A 14905-nucleotide genomic window follows, 5' to 3' on the forward strand; every position below is an offset into this window, starting at 1 on the left:
TTCTGACCGACCCTCCAGACTCCATCTGAGCCAATGAGAGGACTGACACATGACGCTCATCCAATTAGCAGCCGTTACCGTCTACTCTGCAGTAGGACCCTCCCCACCAGTATAGTTTCTTCTATTTTGGCGGCTGTGCGGAAAACATGGCGGAAAATTTGAAAGGTAATTCGTGATGACTACATGACTTTATATTTCATCATACGTCTATTAACTATCGCTATTCCGGTCAGTATAACATGTAAACTCTTTAGAGACCTCAAATATGCACGCTTTTCTGTTCTTAAGTTCACATGATAGTAAGAAGTGCGATGGGACTGTATACCGTGGTGACTCGCGGAAACGAACTTAAGGTATTTGTCTGAAGCACTTGGGTTGTTAAAGGCAGCCTGTTTTGTTTGGAAATTCTCCGCTTGTGAATTCAAAGTAACTTTGGTTAAGCTTAAGTGCATTTTAGGAAGCATTAACTAATGAATGTGTAAATCTAGCCCAATGCATTGTAGGGACAGGTTGCAAGGTTTAGCGGGCAAAAAAGTAACGATAGCAGTTACTCGTCAAGCTGCACGCGCCATGCAGCGCCATATAAATGTTTAAATGGATTATACGTGTTTCTTGGTTGTCTGAGGCTTTCTTGAGGGCTATGTAGTCTTACACGACGATTGAAATTGTAAAAACTGGTGCTAACCTCCAATTCCTCTTGTGGGGGCATCTTGTCAGTGCCACATTTCTTTAAAAACAATGCAAAAATTGCTTCTGTTTATCAAGAAGCTCACACATTAAAAAGTAATGTTTATATTGACCGTAAGAGAGCCAAACGTTTTCTAGTCGACCGACGCAACTAAACAGCATTTAGTTAAGTCAGCGTTCTGCTTTTGACGTGCTGTCGATTGTTTCAGTAACATTTTCTTATCACCTTCCGATGCAGTGTTTGGCGGTAGAGGGCGGAGTTATCATGTCGAAAATTAAATTTTATTGAGATAAAATGCTCTTCGGTGCATTATATCCATTCTGTATTAAGCCATGCATCCAGACCATGTTACGATGTTTCAAAGTCGTGTTATGTCGCTTTGCATCTTCAGGATGTGCAGTGTCATTTTAAATGACAATTAATTTAAATGGAGTTTGGTGTGGCCTCGGTGCTAAGTTAACTTCGTTAAAGGGAGTTACTGTGTCAGATTGCAGCGTGCCTTGTAAGGTGTCCTGGGATGAGCTGGAAGCCCTGTGTCGTGGAGAGAGGCTTCACTGTAAACAGCTTGGGGTGAACAGAGCCAACATCAATGACTATGAGGTAGAATTCCTCTGTGACTACAAGAAAACTAAGGTAAGGTGTCAGTATTATAACACATGACTGCTTACTGTTATAACAGTTCTTCTCATCTATGGTACATTGCAAGTGTTCAGACATGCTTTATGTAGCCTATACACTGTACATTGACTTAGTTATGTTCTGGACACTGTCTGAAGGTGCAGGTCACTGCTATTGCTTCTGTAAGGGAATTTATATATATAAATAACACTTGTATGCACTTGTCCCTACAATACATGAGTCTAAAGATAGACATGCACACACACACAACCTGTCAAAAGTTTGGACACAAGACACAAAACCTTGTTATTTGGTATGAAGGGTCAGCAAAAAATGTTTTGTACATGGAGAACTAAACACTTAACAATGACTGAACCAGACTGGGCAGAGAGAGACAAAAAAAGACTTCTTAGCAACAGTTAAATAAGAATATAAGAAATTACCAGTCATTAGTAAAATATATTGGGAACAGCATCAGAATCTCTATAGATTTGAATAAGAACAGGTTCCTGTCAAGTGCACAATAATGCCAATGCCATAACAAGCTGCAATTAACTGGCGTGTTGGTTAAGCAAAGCTATTCTTAAAACTTCAAAGTATAAAGAGAAAGGTAGTTTAGGGCATGAGTTCTCAGACTTATTAAAGGTCTGTATCTGATTTGTATTCAAGATCAAAGGTTTGGAACAATTGGGGAAAATAACTGAATAAAACTTTATCAATTAAATAACACCACATCTCTGAGCCAGCACAAAACTGGTTCAGACAGTTAATCCATATTTATTCATGACTCATTCTTATAGCTACATTTACACTAGTTTTAAAAATTGAAGAAAGAAAGAAAGAAAGAAAGAAAGAGAGAGAAAAAAAGACTTCTTGTGTATCTGTGATTTAGGAGCTGATAGCAAATTTTCCAGTGTTACATTAATGTGTTAATGTCTGCAGCAACAACGCACAGTACTTTCTCCAGCAGTTAACAGTGCCATGACAACAATAAGGGAAGTAAGCCATTAAAACCACATTAATCTGGGGACAAGATCACTGTGAATTATCTCCAGCTACACTGTATGTTCAACATCATTAACAATTTATTGACCAATAGAACATGTATTTTAAGATAGAGTATGCAATAATAATAATGTATTGCAGCGTATTCATAACACAAGACGTGGAAGGGTTCCTCAACTACGTTTGTGCAAAGGCAAGAATTCTCCTGTTGAAGCACTCTGGGAGCCATACTTTCAAATTAAAATAAATAATTAGGCCTTAATTAGCTATTGCTGTTTAATATTTTCACTTTCTTACAAAACTGATATTTTAATGAGCCTACATCAGTGTGAAAAAAACATGGAAAATCCATAATAATAACTAGATGCTTTACTAAATAATGCTCTCAGACCTCCACCAAGGAGGAAGTCCCACAGTTCAACTACCAATGAATTAGTTCTCATCTCAACAAAAAACTCCTCTTTAGAATCCCAGGAACCAAACAAAAATATTCAGTTTGAGACTCAGTACAACACTTGCTCAACAAAAATAAGCAACCAAGCAACGCCTCATGCATCTAACCGACAAGCATAGCCGTTCTCTGACAACTCTGAGTTACTTCCTGTCAGCTGTGAGGAATGGCCAGCCTGGAGCCCGAGTGCTTTGATGGTGGGTCCATGGAGTAGAGAGGATGAAGCTAGAGCAGGTGAACTATGAATTCTAGACTTTTTGGTTCATTTCTGGGGGTTGGCAAGCTAATTGACAATCTCTCTCAGGGCAGACTGGGCCTGTTCCACGGGTGGGTAATGTTAGTTTGCATTGTGTGAAGTAACTGATAATCCATGGGATGGATAAGGTCTGCGGGCCGCCAGTTAACAATCACTGCTTTATGGGCTGGGGCTGGACTGATTTGCCGTTCGATTCGGATGTGGACTGAGGTCTGGACAGAAGCCCTGGTCTAGAGTTAATACCATTGGAACTGGATCACAGAATATCATCTGAAAATACTATGGACAAATGAATCACAGTTCAAACCTATTCAGTCTAACCCCACAAATGTCCGGAAAACTCTTGGGCTGTATGTGTGCGCTAATCATTTTACTTTGGATTGCTTTGATGAAGGCAAGAAATTCCTGCCCAGCTGTTAATAGAAAACCATTCCACGTGACTGCCTCATGAAGCTGATCGAATATGAAGGTGTTTCCAAACTTTTGACTGGTACTGTATATATATATAGAGGAGACATCTATATATAGATAGATAGATATTAGGGGTGTAAAGGTACACAAAATTTATGGTTTGGTATGTTTTCTGTTCAGCAGGAAAAATAAGCAAGCATACCAAAAATGTAGAAAATAACCATAACCCCTTTTTTTTGTGAAGAAAAACAGCGTCTCACTGTAACAGTTATAGAACTCAAATACTGACATATTGCCAATAAAATATATATCAAAAAAGTCAGTATTATTCCATTGTAAGACTTCGACCGGTTGATAATTCCTTAACAATTGTAACTTGTTCTCATTTATACAGGGCAGCACAATGGACTGACTGAGATGCACATGTGAAGGCACACTGTAACTGGGCTGTGCTTCCACCATATTTTGTAAATTGTGTCTTCTCTATGACAGAGTATGGTTGCACATCCACAGAGTCAAACACTCCTATAGCATTAGTTTTACTTCGGTCTGAATCTGCAGTGAAATAATTCAACAGTATAGGTTGCAGGAGAATTTTATTTGTTTATTTTATTATGTGTAGGTATTAGGGCTGTCAAAACTGGCAAAAGATTACTTTGGATTATTTTTTCTAAAAAAAAAAAAAAAAAAAAAAAAACCTACCCAAGTTCAACCTATTGGAATTTCTATTTTTGTGAATTGTCCATAAGTACGAAAACCAATATGAGAGACATACTGCTTGTACATTATTTTACCATAAACATGTCTTTTGAAAGATATACATACCTGTTAGGCCTGTCAATGAATAATCTGAATTCAAGTATATATTTAAATTGTAAAAACAAATCCATTCTTTCAGTGGTGAAAATAAATATTCAATTGCAAAAAAGGAGTCACAAAACCAGTTTCTGTTGTCCAGTAAATACTGTTTATTTGTTTTAATATGTCGGACTTCTGCTGAAGTCCGACATATTAAAATCTCTCCAGTCATAATGGCAGTATTTGGCACCTACTGGAAACTGTTCATTGATTGAAAATGTAGTGTAGGTCAAGATGAAACTTGCAAATAATTCATCAACGTGGTATAGGACATAATTTTATTATTTTATTTTGTAATGTGTGCAAACTCTGGCTTTGTGACTCCTGTCAGTCATGCAGTGCATTCAGAGCTGGCACTACTGCTGTGCTGCTTTTTTCCCCACACCATTTGAACATCTATGTTTTGTTTTTTTTGTTTTTTTTTTGTTTTTTTAACAATTAATCAAATCTCATTTTTGGCCAATTTTAACAGTCCTACTGAAGTGACAGTAAGCCTTGAGTGCTGGTTTGGAATCCAGTGTTTGTTCCTAATTAAAGTTGTTGCGTGTTTTAGGAGGAGGAGTTCTATTTAGTAAAGTGGAGGGGCTTCCCAGAGTCGGATAACACGTGGGAACCAAAGAGGAACCTCAAATGCCCCAAACTGATGAAGCAGTTCCACCTGGATCTGGATCAGGAGCTGAGGCGCCACAAGAGACGATGCGCCCCTAAAAAGCTGGATAAGGAAGTTGCCTCGTTCCTCATCCAGAAAGCCAAACTCCGTCAGAGTCTGCAGCGCTGGGAAGCCCATTTGAACCAGACTCGCAATCACCCAGGTCGCATTTTTGTTATGAATGAAGTTGACTTCGAGGGCCCACCCAAAAACTTCACCTACATCAACAACTACCAAGTAGGACAGGGCATTGTGTTGGATGAAATGGCTGTGGGTTGTGAGTGTAAGAACTGTTTAGAGGAGCCGGTGAATGGCTGCTGCCCCGGGGCCTCCCTGCATCGCATGGCTTACAATGACAGGGGGCAGGTCCGGATCCGGCCAGGGAAGCCCATATATGAGTGTAACTCCCAATGCAGCTGTGGTCCCGATTGTCCTAACAGAGTGGTGCAGAAGGGCATCCAGTTCGACCTGTGCATCTTTAAGACAGAGAATGGCCGGGGATGGGGCGTCCGCACACTGCAGCGTATCAAGAAGAACACATTCGTCATGGAGTACGTGGGAGAAGTAAGAGCCTTTTTTTTTCAGCATCAGCAAAACCACTCTGTTCTTTCATGTTTAAATTTTTGGCCATCTAAGGTACTAAAACAGACCAAACAGTTCTGAAGTACACATGAACTGTCACAAAACCACAAATGATATTCGCCACAATAGCTGACAGCTGAAATTGGTAGTTTGTTCACAAATACAGTATATCATGTGAAAATCGCATGGCTGGATTGCAGTTTCATTTTATGACTAGTACAAATGTCCAAACCCAGTCAACCCAGTCGTTTATGGATGGATTGCTATTGGCTGTATACTGTAGCCCTTTTTTGGTTGCTGCTGGTATGTCAAAGCATTCCCCATCATGCTTCATTATCATCGGTGAGGGAAGTGCAGTGCATACCAAACACATTGCAGCCAGCAATCGCAGTTAATGAGTTTACAGAATGGATGTGGTAGAGCAGTGCTGGGTTTTTAAAAACTGATCACCTTGTCTACACTTAGGCAACATGTAAACAGTTGAACCACATCACTGACGTGTTGATGTTGGTTTGAAAACTGTATTTGAACTTGAGTATTTTATTCATGCCTGAGTGAGGAGGCTGACAAAATCCTGTCCAAAGTATTAAAAAAGTGAACATTTTTTCTGTATCAGTACAGTACTCAATATTGATATCATTTGATATGGATTGGTTGCTGATAGATGTGATAGGATGTCCCTAATAACTAGGCATGTGCTAAGGTTTTACTATGAAAAGAAAACTATATCTTCATCAGAGAGGTCATAGAATGAATTGGTTTTTGGATACTGGTGGAAATTGAATTGAAAATTCTTCTATGGGTAAATCAAAAGAAAATTTTGCAAAAATGTCTATGTTGGCATGTTTTTTTTTTTCGCCAAAGCTTGACAGATACTCTCGAAGGCTGATGTTGACACAGAGGAGTTCAAAAATCTAATAATGATATATTGGACATTATGTTGCATGAACACATTGTTGTTCTCTCTAATGCCATGTGAATTAGAGTTTCATATGAGTCTTCAGTAATATTTACAGGAAAAGAGAAGCATTCTCATATGAAAACACTCAAATGTTTTTTATACTCATATTTAGCATTCAACAAGACAAATGAGCAATTTACACAGGAATACATGAGTAAAACTTGAATAACTTGAAACTAAAAAACGATGTATTTCTTTTTTATTTGACTTTCTTTCAATGTTTCAATTTCAAGCAATAATTTTGCTGCCAGCAAGCTTAACACCTCAGCGCAGATGAGTTGGTGTCACCCACTCAAACCCACCCAAACAACTCATGTACTAGAGGTGTCCCAAGCCAATCCTAAGATTGGTTGGAGACAGATCTGGGCATATTTTAAAGAATTGGTATTGGCTAAAATAAAGATGATCAAAATCCAGTCCTTTTGTTTCTCAACTCTAATGACACACCACTCTCCTTAATGATAGCTAAGGTCTACAGTGCAGCATTTCTCTGCATATGAGACTGAAAATGCAAACGTTTCCAGCAGTAGGTCATATAGGTAATTGCTAATCAACGTTACCTGATGACAGACCAAAACTAAACTTGGCTATTGTCAGACCTTTGTGCTCCCTGCAACTGTTTGCGTTTGTATCCAGCCAAAGATTGTTAATGAAAGAGCAATCAGTGAAGGAAGCAGCACTTTGTAACAGTACTGTACAACGGGAGTGTTTCTGAACTTCCAGCAGCTTCAACAGAGTGATATGTATTCTCTCTAGCTGATTGCTTGATGTCAATTTCAGGCATCATTTTCTTCCAGTTAAACTTTGCTGAATATCATCAAAAATTCAAACTCAATTACAAAATAGCTTTGAATCCGAATCAGTTTGCTTGTAGAACTGTGTGCAAAACTCAGAAGGCTGCAGCTGTTATTTCAGTGTGTCAGATTTTTAAGTATTTAATCAACATTCAGGTAAAGTCTTGGATTTGACTCAGTATCAGAGGCACCTCATATTAAAGAAACTGGATCAGGATCAGGGCCATATACTTGATGGGACATCCCTACCGTGATGTAACAATGTCAGTTTTGTTGGATGACAAATTATTATGATAAAACAAACATGAACAATGCATTATCGTCATTGCTAGTCATTTCAAGAAGCACAGAGTCAGGACACAATGGGAGCCAGCAGGTTATGCCTGCCCAAGACATTAATTAATGAAGAATGGTTGTACTCAAGGCACTATATTGAAAGGCATTTCTACTATTTTTCACCCATGTTTATAAATGAAGGGGAAAACTGTCAAAATACCCTTTTGATATATTCAGTGCGACACTGCCATGCACAGAAATGATATCTCTCTGATACTGTCAAGGAAACGTGGAAACGGTTCTTTAATTGCACAGGGACATTTTTCCAGACACTCGTCCAATTGTAGGCAGCGCTGATGCCACTTTTGATCAGTGGTACTCAACATCAGTTGTTTGTGGCTGAGCTTGTGTGTACTAGTATTGATACTTCTAGTAGATGTCTGAAGTTGCCGATTGAGTTTTTTGAATTAATCTTTATTTTGTCTTGTATCCAAAAACAGTCAAACACACTGAGAAGTTTATCCTAGTAAAGTCCTGTCTTATCCTCCAGATCATCACAACAGATGAAGCAGAGAGGAGGGGTCATGTGTATGACCGCCAAGGCTCTACGTATCTATTTGATCTGGACTATGTGGAGGACGTGTACACAGTGGATGCAGCTCACCAAGGCAACATCTCCCACTTTGTCAACCATAGTGTGAGTGTCTTCAAACTGTGTACAGAATATAGTACAGGCAGCCTGGTGAAAGGTCACTTTGAATTTGGGTCTATGTAGTGACGTGCATCTCAAAGTTTTCAAACAGGGCTTTTTTTCTGCTGTATTATTGCCTGGCATAATGTTACATATTTTTTTTCTATGAGACACAGTCAGTAATTAGTAACATAAATTGTGAATGAACACTAAATAGAAGTCAAATCAGCACCAGAATTTACCATTATCCTTTTTCCGTGTTTCATTATTTATATCTGTAGAAATCAGGCTGGAGAAAGTGTTTTACATGTATTTGTGTCTTGAAAAGGAACCTTCCTCAGCATATACATATTGGAAGTATGCTGTTGCTTTTGTTTGGTATTTTAATCCATATTTGGAGTGTGGACAAAAAGCTCCTGACACATGTTGTGTTCTTCTTCAGTGCGACCCCAACCTGCAGGTATTTAATGTGTTCATCGACAACATTGATGAGAGGCTCCCAAGAATTGCTTTATTTTCAACACGGGCTATTCGAGCAGGAGAGGAACTCACCTTTGACTACAAGATGCAAAGTAAGTGCTGTTGATTCAGCAGATTTGAACGTAAACAAGCTATCTGGGAGAGTCAGAGGGATCAAGTTTAGAATCTAGTCATATGCAATCCTCAGCCTCAGAAAGTGCTGGCTGGTGAGGTTGTTTTAAGGGGATTTCTTGATTCAACAGGTCTGTCAGTAATCAGGCATGAGTGTGGCTAGTGAAATTGAACTCAGCTTTCCAAAAATATGGTTAATCACAGTTAATTAATGATTTAATAAGGGGGGGCAATTACTTTTTCACATCGGGCCAGTTAGGTTTGGATAGTTTTTTTTCCCTTAATAAATGAAGTCATCGTTTAAAAACTGTATTTTGTATTTGCTTCGGTTATCTTCGTCTAATATTAAAATTTGTTTGATGATCTGCAACATTTACAACCTAAAAACAAACAAACCTAACTGGCCCTATGCAAAAAAGTAATTGCCCCCTGAAGCTAATAACTGGTTGCACCACCCTTGGCGACAACAACTGCAATCAAACATTTGCCATAACTGACAATAAGTCTTTTACATCGCTGTTCAGGAATTTTGGCCCACTCTTTTTTACAATTGTTTTCATTCAGCTACATTGGAGGGTTTTTGAGCATGAACGGCCTGTTTAAGGTTATACCATCCAGTAATTCTTTAATAGAGCTTAAAGGTTAATGTAACACTAAATCTATTTTAAATAATAAAACTAATTTGAGTACATTATTTTATATCCTGTCACTTTATTATACTATTATTTGATCCTGCTTCATTACAAGATAAGATAAGATATACTTTCATTGTCCCCGTGGGGAAATTCTTCCTGAACTCCATCCAGCTGCAGTTTACAGGTGTAAACAAAAAAGAGAGAACCAAACAAAGTACAGCAGCGACATACGTCACAGAAGTAAATATATATGTATATAAACAAAAGTATATTACAAATATATGAATACACACACATGCGTATATATACATATATACACACATATGTATATACATACATACATATACACACCTATATATACATATACAAGAGAGAGATAAACAGATTATATTGCATGGATAGGAAATTATTGCACCATGTATCTTATTGCACTAAGAGGTACTGTTGGTTGTTTAGCAATCTGATGGATGTTGGCAGGAATGAGTTCTTGTAGTAGTTCAGTCTGGTTCTGGGAACCCTGAGTCTCCTGCCGGAAGGTAGGAGCTGGAACTCATGGTGTAAAATGTGAGTCGGGTCAGACACAATTTTCTGTGCCAGTCTGGTGACGGACTGCTCATAAAGCAACTGGAGGGGAGGATGATTCCTGACCCCTATAATCTGTGACCTCGACTGCACAGTCAGGTCGCCGTACCGGGCCGCGATGCCGTATCTGATGATAGTTTCCAGTGCAGCCCGGTAGAAGAGCAACACCACTGGACAAATTCCTCTATTTCTGAGAAATAGTCCAGTGGGCTGATGATAGCTGTGTCATCAGAGAACTTTATAATAAAGTTCTCTGAGTGTGTTGTTACACAGTCATTTGTGTACAATGTGAAGAGGACCGGGGGGCTGACACAGCCCTGTGGGGCAAGAGAAGATAATGGCTTTCTTACAGAGAAAATCCAGTCACGTTGTTATCTAGACGAACTATATGAAAAAATGCATTAGCGTTTCCAGGTACGCTACACGCCCAAATTAAAGGGCTCCATTGCATTAACCATGCCTGGGGATTAGCAACAGCTGGCTTTTCAACTGAACCTGTTCCAACCCAACTCCTGTTTGTTTCCAGTTGATCCAGTCGACACAGAAAGCACCAAAATGGACTCTAGTTTCAGTCTAGCAGGGCTCCCCAGCTCTCCGAGAAAGAGGATTCGAGTAGAGTGTCGGTGTGGATCGGACACGTGTCGAAAATACCTGTTCTGATAAGGCCTGTTCTCATAAGGGACTGCTGGGAACTCAACACCTTCATCTGTGTAAAGATGTGGGAAATTGTACAGATTTGTAAATGAATTTTTATTTTATTTTTTATGAAAAATGAAATTCAGCATCATTTTTTTTATATGTGAACATGACAGACAAATCTGATTTACTTCAACAGAATGTAGAGCTTCTTGATTTTCACTGAATTGAAGACTACATCAGGGGATTATGAGTACTTAATTCCAATAATTTTAAATATTTCCTTCAGCTACTTTAAATTGCAAGATAGATAAAAGTAGATGAATGAGCCTGTATATTAGCCCAGCATTATACTAACCAAGTTAATGGGTGAGATCTGGGAACACAGCCACATCACTGAAACGTCTGATGGGTCAAGAAACATGAGCAGGTTGGAAACGAACCTCCACGCCAGCCAACAAAATGTAGATGTACAGTTGAGATATGATCCCCCTGTCTGTTGTAAACAACCACCACAGTTTCTAGACCCACTTCCTTCCTCAACTTTGACCTGCTGCTGTGCACTTTGCAATAAGGGGTTATTAGCAACATTTCACTCGATTCTCAGTTTCAGTTTGAACTTGACATAAAGTGCTGGATAAACTGCCGGTTTGTTCCAACCTGTCCAGCTATCTGACTGCTCATGCTTCTTGACCTCTTGGGATTCATCTTACTGTTCCCAGACCTCAACTATAAACTTGATGAGTGCAGTGCCATAACTGAAAGAAATTATAAAGGTACGAAAGTACGAAAATTAGACCAATGTTGTAATAAACTGGAATGAAAATGCAGAACTCATGGTTTTAATGGATCACTTCACCTCCTAACATTGTTTTAGCAGCCATAAGCAGCCTGTGTTGCTGTTTTGAAACTGCACTGTTTACATCAGAGTTTCAGAATGGTAACACTGAGCTCAAAGAACATTTACAGTGTAAATTTCATGTCAGCAATTGACTTTGTATTTTGTTAGTTCTGTTTACTAAAGTGGTCATACAGCTGTCACAAACTGTGGGCAAACAGTTACCAAGCAACCATAGCTTAAGTGTCAGTGCTTGGACTTGCTCATACAAATTGAAAAGAATTTGGTTCATGGACTGCAGTTTGTTGGCACAATTGTACCCTGCTGCCACCTCACATCTCCCCAGTTCCTGCCATCCTGCTTGTTGTCCATTGTTGAGACTCATGTATTCTCCAGACTTAACTGTCCAAGATCAAATGTGATTTTTTTGTGTGTGTTTTTTTCTCAAAATTTAAATTTTGTCTGCGGTTTCTTTTACCTTCCTTCTTATCACTCGTGTTTCACCGTTCAGTTGATTTAACAGTACATGGTGGTTAAGGTGTCAGTATGTTTCAAAGAACTGGTTCATCCAATGTGTTGTCCACCAAGTATTACTAGCTATTCTGAATGTCCACATTGGATGGTTAAGTGACAAGCCTGCCCTCATATTCTCCTCCTGACTGCATCGCACTGCCTCTCTGATATCTCTCCATGAACTCTGGTTCCTTAGTACTTATTTGGAAGTCTGCTCTGTTATTGCCATGTGTACAATTCATCTCATCAAGACTACAGTCTCTCCTTGAAAACATTTAGGTTTTGCACTCAATTAATCTTGTGTAAATTGGCAGCAGGTTATAAAGTGGATGTGATAGTTGAAAGTTAGTAACATTGTTAAAGAAAGCCCACTTCACCACTTCCACTGCAGTCTGCCATCATGAAGGTGGTCTCAGGCACTTATATTGAAGCACACTGAGGACTTTTGCCTTTAACACATCTGATGTGTCAGATGTGTGTCTGGCCCAAAATCAACTACCAATCAACACATAGCATGTCATGCAGATCTCTCCAACACGAGGCTTACTATGCAATGAACTTGAACCTGCAGAGGGAGTAACCCTCAGCTAAGCCAACTGCTGCTCTGTATATGTGCATGTGTACACTCTACTTCCTTTCACCAACAGCAGCAGAGGTGAAGGAAGGTCACAACAATACAGAAGACAACTGTTTGGAGTCTGGATATGTTTTACACCTCGACATTACTTTAGTGTTTTATGGGAAAGTGGGTACGAGAGACTCAGTATCAGAACTCAGCAGGTGAAACATGCACGGCCAACGTGTGTGTGTGTGTGTGTGTGTGTGTGTGTGTGTGTGTGTGTGTGTGTGTGTGTGTGTGTGTGTGTGTGTGTGTGTGTGTGTGTGTGTGTGTGTGTGTGTGTGTGTGTGTGTGTGTGAGAAATTATGAACTGACTGTTTAATGGTGAAGTGAGGGAGACTGTAACTCCTTTTTCTATTAATGTTCCTTGTGACTGTTCAGTATGTGTTTTATTGTCAAATAGCTTGTTTTACAGTTTGTGCATATTTAAACATTTTAGTTGTTTGTAGGTGTAGAACAAAAGCAGTGTAAATAAATGGTTTTAAAATGATCTCACGCTTGTAGTTTTATTTAATTTTACATGTGCTTGGCAGAGAGTTTTTTTTTTTCTAAATATGCAACGATTTTACCAGTAGATGGTGCTTTTGACCAGCTGTAGGTGTCAGCCACATTATGCGGAAAATGTTCTGAGTTTCACTCCCTCCCATTTTAACAACAGCCCAGTGCTTAGCAGTTAGATCTCTTTGTACTGGATAATTCTGATACAGTACTCCTGTACAACAATCCTGCAGCCGCCTGCCCCATACCAGAAAAAAATAACTACTTACAAAATACTCCATTTCAAAAATAAATGATTTCAAAATAAATCACATAAAATCCAGTGGGAAGCTGGAAGTGTGAAGAGTTCAGGGGAGTCTGACCTTCATGCTAGATTTAAACAACTGCAGAAATGAAACAAAATTATTTACATACATGACAAATTGATTTGAAACGACCAACATTGACTGATTTGTGTGTGTTTGTGTGTATACACATATGTATGTATATAGGGTATGTATGGAATCTGATGATTAGCATAAAAGAACCAGTCATGACGCCAAAGTCTGGCCTAATTATGTCAATGGGCTTGGTGACTGGTCTGTCAGTGCTGCGTTGAAAGCTCCTTGGATGAGAATGTAGGCCAGAGTGGTGTTGAGTGTGTCCTTAGTAAAAGCCAATCAGCTAACCATAAGAGTGTCTACCTCACCTCATGTGGTAGGGATTGCTTTGGATTTGTGGAGGATCAGGACTTCCTGATGTGACGGGACACAGGTGGCCACATCAGCCAGATAGCTTGTGTCTGGATCAAATGAACAGTTTGGATGACTTATTTCCTGGTGGATGTGTAGTCTGATGTTTGAGGTATAAGGATAGATTCGGTCTTTATTGATATAAAATCTTTTTATTCTTGCTGTCTGTAACAAGTAAATTTCCCCGGTTTGCTTTCAATAAAGTTTTATCTTATCTTACCCATGCCTATCTGTGAACTGAAAAGTCCAACAAACCCCACTGCTCCTGTTCTGTGTACAATGGTTCAGTTCAAGCTAGTATGAGGTTTTAGCAGTCGGACTTATTTGAATCAGCTTTACAGCCTCCTTCTTCGCGAAACACGCTTAAATGCCAGAATTTGTGTGCTCCATGAAACCACATTTCCTTCATGAACAATTTTCATGAACACCATGACCACTTTCAAATGCATGCATGTAAGCCTAGATTGGATGGTAATTCTGTACCTTCCAGGCAGTCACTGGTTACCATACATTTCTGTAAGATTTTGAAGTGGGCACTCTCCTCTAGTGTTCTGCACAGCCTTTAGCTTCACAATGGCTAACATAATTTCTCAAGTACCTGTGGTGGCATGTAATCTGTCTATCATGTGGATAGATTTGGTTTCATTTGACCAGGTTCTAACATCTGATTAAAAACTACAAAAGGTTCAGTTTTCTAAAGGCAGCAACTGAAACTTGCAGATGTAAACGTTGAAACAATTTAAAATCTCTCAAAGCAGGAGCTGCAGTTTAAGCTGAAGCAGAGTGAAGGTGTCATTTGACGTGTACGAGCTAAAAGCAGTCGGAATCAGTTGTTGTATAATTTCTGAAAGCATTCAAAATTTCAGTTTCAACTTTAATGCCAATGAATAGTTTGTACACGTGTGCTGAAAGTAACAGGTAAAGAACAATCTGTGAAAGCAGTTTAACTTGTGTGCATTGTAAATACTTGTGTCAGTTGGTATGAAAGCTGGTATGACTGTCGATTTCTGGAATGAGAATGG

The 14905-nt window shown here is 39.1% G+C and overlaps 1 protein-coding gene across 2 annotated transcripts in view; it reads left to right on the forward strand.

Annotated features, from left to right (window-relative positions):
• The first annotated feature begins 136 nt into the window (after positions 1-136).
• The window catches only part of LOC121613056 (histone-lysine N-methyltransferase SUV39H1-like), a 37376-nt gene continuing 22607 nt past the window's right edge, over positions 137-14905 (forward strand). The window contains exons 1-6 of one of the 2 annotated variants that reach the window (XM_041946313.1): positions 137-165; positions 1176-1321; positions 4841-5500; positions 8100-8246; positions 8683-8812; positions 10575-13126. In XM_041946313.1, the coding sequence (XP_041802247.1) occupies positions 147-165; positions 1176-1321; positions 4841-5500; positions 8100-8246; positions 8683-8812; positions 10575-10708 (1236 nt within the window). In that variant the 5' untranslated portion in view covers positions 137-146 and the 3' untranslated portion in view covers positions 10709-13126. Of the gene's footprint in view, positions 166-1175; positions 1322-4840; positions 5501-8099; positions 8247-8682; positions 8813-10574; positions 13127-14905 lie in introns of those variants that run through there. The other variant, XM_041946314.1, reaches the window with a different exon arrangement.

Source organism: Chelmon rostratus, chromosome 10 (assembly GCF_017976325.1).
Source record: "Chelmon rostratus isolate fCheRos1 chromosome 10, fCheRos1.pri, whole genome shotgun sequence".
Lineage (NCBI taxonomy): Eukaryota > Metazoa > Chordata > Actinopteri > Chaetodontiformes > Chaetodontidae > Chelmon > Chelmon rostratus.